The sequence below is a fragment of the Vombatus ursinus genome, unplaced genomic scaffold, assembly GCF_900497805.2.
Source record: "Vombatus ursinus unplaced genomic scaffold, bare-nosed wombat genome assembly UNPS02015024.1, whole genome shotgun sequence".
NCBI classification, from domain to species: Eukaryota; Metazoa; Chordata; class Mammalia; order Diprotodontia; family Vombatidae; genus Vombatus; species Vombatus ursinus.
Genome location: NW_020954802.1, coordinates 562,681 through 567,621, shown reverse-complemented (window position 1 = coordinate 567,621; position 4,941 = coordinate 562,681). Strand labels below are relative to the sequence as shown.

Genomic DNA, 4,941 nt, shown 5'->3' with positions numbered 1-4,941 from the left:
CTGAGCCTTGACCCTGACCACATACTAAGCACTGACCATTGTCCTTGACTGAGCTTTGACTCTGGCCACAAACCAAACACTGACCATGGTTCTTGACTGAGCCTTGACCCTGGTCACTGGCAGAGTGCTCACTCTCAGGATCGCAATGCATGCTGCAAACACATACCCATTTTCAGGAAGTCTGAGCAAGAGGCTGTGGATGCCTCAGTGCAGACCTTCCCTGCTTCAGAGTAGAATGTCCTCATCACACTTAGTCTAGAGTACCATCTTCCTTTATAAAATATCAATTAGAGGATTAATCTGACTTGGAAACCTTCTGGTTTCTGGGCCAAGCTCATTCTAAGTGCGTGCAAATCACAGTGATTGGGCTCTGTTTGAGGGCCTGCAGATCTCTGGGCATGGAAGCCAGGGGCTGTTTCCTAGCCCTAGCCTGCTGGGGGCGGGGGTGGCGAGTGTTTGCCCTTTCCTTCAGAACATGAACTCTTCCTCATGTGCTGGGCAGGGCATTCCTCTGAGTTCCCTTCAGTCATGTGCTTTCAGGTGTTCACTCAACATAACAGTCCTTAGAGTTTCTCAGACACATATTTTGTTTGTTTCCCGGCTTCGGGCTGCTTTCTGCATCTCTGTCCCTCCCCACCTCAGATCGAGTGAAGCTGTCATCTGGGAACTTTGCCACCAGGAGCTGGTTTATTGTCTTCATAAGCGCCATGATTCTTCTCCTCCTCATTCTTCTGATACTTTGCTTTATCAAGCGTAGCAAAGGCGGCAAATACTCAGGTAAAGAGATCTGCGGGCTCTCTTCCCCCGCACATGAACACATGCCTATGTGTACTGATGAACACCCACCCACCCACATGCTCACACGTGTGCACGTGGACACATATGTGTACACATATACACATCCACACATGGGCAGGCACACGTAGATTTTTGGAAGGCCACTCAGGTCTTTTGGATACTGTTCCCCATGCATTAGGGGAAGGGGTGGGGAGAGAACAGAAGACATGGGGCCAGGGGAGCCAAGGAGAGGCAGGCAGGGCAGAGATGGCCACATTTGGAGGCAGCATGAGCCAAGTGACGGGAGAAGTATCTGTGATGGACCCAGTGATGGTGTGTGTGTGTGTGTGTGTGTGTGTGTGTGTGTGTGTGTGTAGGGGATGGGGCAGGTGGGTTCAAAGATGAAGAAAATAGCCCATAGCCTCGAGGAAGAACACCTGCCTCGCAGGATTATTGTAAAGATTAAATGAGATGATGTTTTTAAAGAGCTAGAAAAATGTCAGCTCTTGGTAGACTCTGATCCCAACGGCAGGCAAAATTGGCTGTGCCCAGGGATTGTCACACTTCACACAAGGCTGTGGGTGCTCAGGGGAGGATTCTTGAAGGTGGGAGTCTTTGAGCTTTGTCTGGAGGGTTGGAGCAGGTTTCTGGAGGTGGAGATGGAGAGACAGAGAGTAGGAGAGAAGGTGTAGAAGCCACCTTTTCCTGTGCCCACAGTCAAGGATAAGGAAGACACACAGGTGGATTCTGAGGCCAGGCCAATGAAAGATGAGACGTTTGGCGAGTACAGGTAAGGGGGGGTGGGTGAGTCATGGGGGACGCTGGTGTCCAAATTTGTCCTTGGGCGGCCAGCTGGCTGGCTCAGGCTGCTCTTGGGGCTTGGGAGCCTATCTGATCCCATGTTTTTTCTCTCTCTTCTTTGCTGCTTGGGTACTTCAGGTCCCTGGAGAGGTAAGGCAGCAGGGAGGGGGGCAGGAATACAGGCCAGGGTCAGAAGAGCAGGCTAATCAGCACTGCTGGGGGTGGCATTTTCCTTCTAGGGGTAAAGGGCACTGCCCTATATCCCCATTCCCTGACACTTTTCTCTTGTTCTCCCCTGCCCACACCAGCTTCTCTATTCTTAAATATAGGTAACTGCCTCCACCCCAGGCCTGCCCCTGAAGCAATCGCCTTGCTTTTGTGTCCTTTCTTGGTCCCTCCTCTCCCTATATCCCTCCATGGCTCCTAGTCTCAGGAAAAGATTGACCCTGATCTCCCCTCTCCTCCTTCCCTGCTCCATTCCTACCTCTTATCCCCTGAACTAAGCTTTGGTGTCTGCATGTCATATTTCTTCTCTCCTGTCTTAGAGCTGGGCTACCCCTCTTCCCCTTTTGATGTTCTCCCCACCTAATTATGGGATGTTTCAGATGCCTGGGTGAGGGGACAGGGAAGAGCTAAGTGAGAGTCGAAGGTGCTTCTGATTAGAGGTGACGTTTTGCTTACACGTGTACCTCTGGTACCTCTAAGGTTGGAGCCAGCGCCTTTGAGTTCAAATCTTGACTTTGCCACTTACTCAGTTTCCTCATCTGTAAAACCAGGAGGTTGGACGAAAATGACCTCCGAGGCCCCTTCCAGCCTGAAATCTGTGATCCTATGACTCAACCTAGATATACTTTATCTGGGTATCACTGACCTTGGCAAGCCCACAGGCACGACCATTTTCTGAAACATATGATGGCCATTATATTATCGTTATATATATATCATTATACCATGGCTGTGAATGAGTACTTATTACCCCCTCCCCACCCCCATAGACACATATGTGCACATTTCTCTGGTTTCCCAAATGCATGTCTGGTTCTACAGGCATGGCTGTGGGACCACACAGACTCCACTAACATGCATGCTCCCCTTCTCCATGAGCTGGGCAGGCTCCTTGCACGTGCTGGTCTTTGCACGTGTTCTTTGGGCATGGGAATGCACAGAGTACTCACTCTGAGAGGGGAAAGGAGGGGAAAGCCAGGGAATGTTCTCTGGACGAGGTACGGGTGGGGGGGTCTCCTTTTTCCTGCAGTCCCCCCAAGCCTCCCTTCTCTTTTTAGCGACAACGAAGAGAAAGGCTTCGGGAGCAGCCAGCCGTCCTTGAATGGAGACATCAAACCCCTCGGCAGCGATGACAGCCTGGCTGACTATGGCGGCAGCGTGGACGTTCAGTTCAACGAGGATGGGTCCTTCATCGGTCAGTACAGTGGCAAGAAGGAGAAGGAGGCTACTGGAGGCAATGACAGCTCTGGAGCTACGTCCCCCATCAACCCCACTGCTGTGACCCTGGAGTAGTCCAGCAGTGGCCCAGAGGGGGAGGGGAACACACCCTCCCACCAAGCCTCCTCAACGAGGGCTTTCCTCCATGCCACTCCAGTGGGAGCTCCCTGCCCCTCCTCCTCTGTCCCTAGGTGGGTGGGCTACATGGATGTGGGGGCCAGGGTCTCTCTGGCTCCCCTTCTCCTCACCCCTTCCCCATATAATTGCCAAAAATACAGTCCACTCCTCCCCCATCCTTCCACCCAGGTTTGCTCCAACCCAGGGACTGACCCCTAGATGTAAAGTTACCACAGCTGGCCCTACCCGAATCCCCTTCTAGCTCTTTTCTCTGAGTGGTGACAGTTTGGGAAGGTATGAAGGGTGAACCCTAAGCAGTGTCTCCCAGACCCTGTGACCCTCACCCTCTGGAAGGGCTGGGGAGTGGTTTGGGGGGGGGGAGCCTGCCAGGCTGATTTGGGGGCTGCGCAAAACAGGCCTTTTTAGGACTGAGGCTAGGGCCTCATCCCCTGCCTTGCCTCCTAGGCCAGGAAGGATGTGCCACTGTATAGCTGGAATGCCCCCACCCCCAGGCCCTTTCTCCTTACGCCCTCAGTTGCTTTCCTCCTCTACAGCTGGGCCAGGGCTGGGGAAAGGAGTCAGGCCTGTGGCTGGGCTCATCTCCACCACTCAGATGGATCAAGAGAACTGAGTCCCCCCATACCAGGAACCCAAACCCCTCCATCGTCCTCCATGCCTTCCTCACTTCCCCCCATGTCCCCTTCACACTGCTTCCAGGTGCATCTCATACACAAGCTGCCTTTGTTAACACATACAACGCTGGACAAGAAGCCGAGTGGCCTCTGTCAGTCGCCCATCAAGCGTCTGACTCCCTCCTGCCTCACCCAGGATCCGGTGCCCTGACCATATCCCTCTCCATTCCCCAGTCTCTTGGGTTGGGACACAGAACACACAGACACAAGCTCTCCTCTAGTCTGTCACCCCCCCCGGTTCCCCCCGCTCCCCCCCAAGCCAGTGCATCCTTTCTCAGTGTAAATACCTTGTGACTTTGGAAAGTTTGTAGCCTCTTCCCCTCCCCACACTCCCCCCCACCCCACTGCTAGTGTGTAGGCCCATGTCTGAGTCTAGGTGGTTGCTAGGTTTCCATAGCGATTAGCTTTGATAATCCCATCCCAAGAAAAGAAAAAAACAAAAACAAAAAATGAAAAGGAGAGGGGGGAAGTGGACACTGTCACCCCTCTAGCAGCTCTGTGGCAGCCTCCGTCTGTACATGTCCGCTTGGTCTGTTGACAAACTCCAATGCCCTCTTTTTATATATATATATGTACATATATGACAGAATTATAACAGGCAAATAAAAACCTGGAAATGACATTGGCACACTTTGGCTGTTCTTGGTGTTGAGGCTTGCTTGGCCTGTCAAGCAAGGTTTCCATGGTGGGCCAGGGGACTGGGGAAGGTCAGGGAGGGGAGTGTGTCTTTGGGCCTCAGTTTTCTCCTCTGTAAAGTGAGAGTGCCGGGCTAGCTGCTCCTTAAGCACCTTTCTCCTAGATGAACTGGGTATAGGAGCTGAGATCTTGGCTACAACCTGGGGCTGGGTGGGGGGAAGGGGGAGGTTGTTTTTAGAAGCTTGGAACTTGAGTGGTTGGTGTATGAGCACCTGAATCTTCATCTCCCCAATACCCCTGGCCAACTCTGGATGCAGGTCATAAGGAATGTCCTGCAGAGAGCCTGGGTTTCCTGGAGGAGGAGGTCATTTGCAAATAAGAGACCAGGGCACTCTCCCTTTGGCTGTTGGTTCCCCAATACTGCCATCCAAAAGTTACTCTTCTCCAAAACCTGTCTCCAGGCACTCATCTAACC

The 4,941-nt window shown here is 52.6% G+C and overlaps 1 protein-coding gene across 4 annotated transcripts in view; it reads left to right on the top strand.

The window, feature by feature from the left end:
* The window catches only part of L1CAM (L1 cell adhesion molecule), a 52,314-nt gene extending 47,862 nt beyond the window's left edge, over positions 1-4,452 (top strand). For 3 of the 4 annotated variants that reach the window (XM_027845777.1, XM_027845779.1, XM_027845780.1), the window contains 3 exons: positions 643-777; positions 1,495-1,567; positions 2,862-4,452. In XM_027845777.1, coding sequence (XP_027701578.1) covers positions 643-777; positions 1,495-1,567; positions 2,862-3,096 — 443 coding nt within the window. In that variant the 3' untranslated portion in view covers positions 3,097-4,452. The remainder of the gene's footprint in view (positions 1-642; positions 778-1,494; positions 1,568-2,861) is intronic. The other variant, XM_027845781.1, reaches the window with a different exon arrangement.
* The last annotated feature ends 489 nt before the right edge of the window (positions 4,453-4,941 follow it).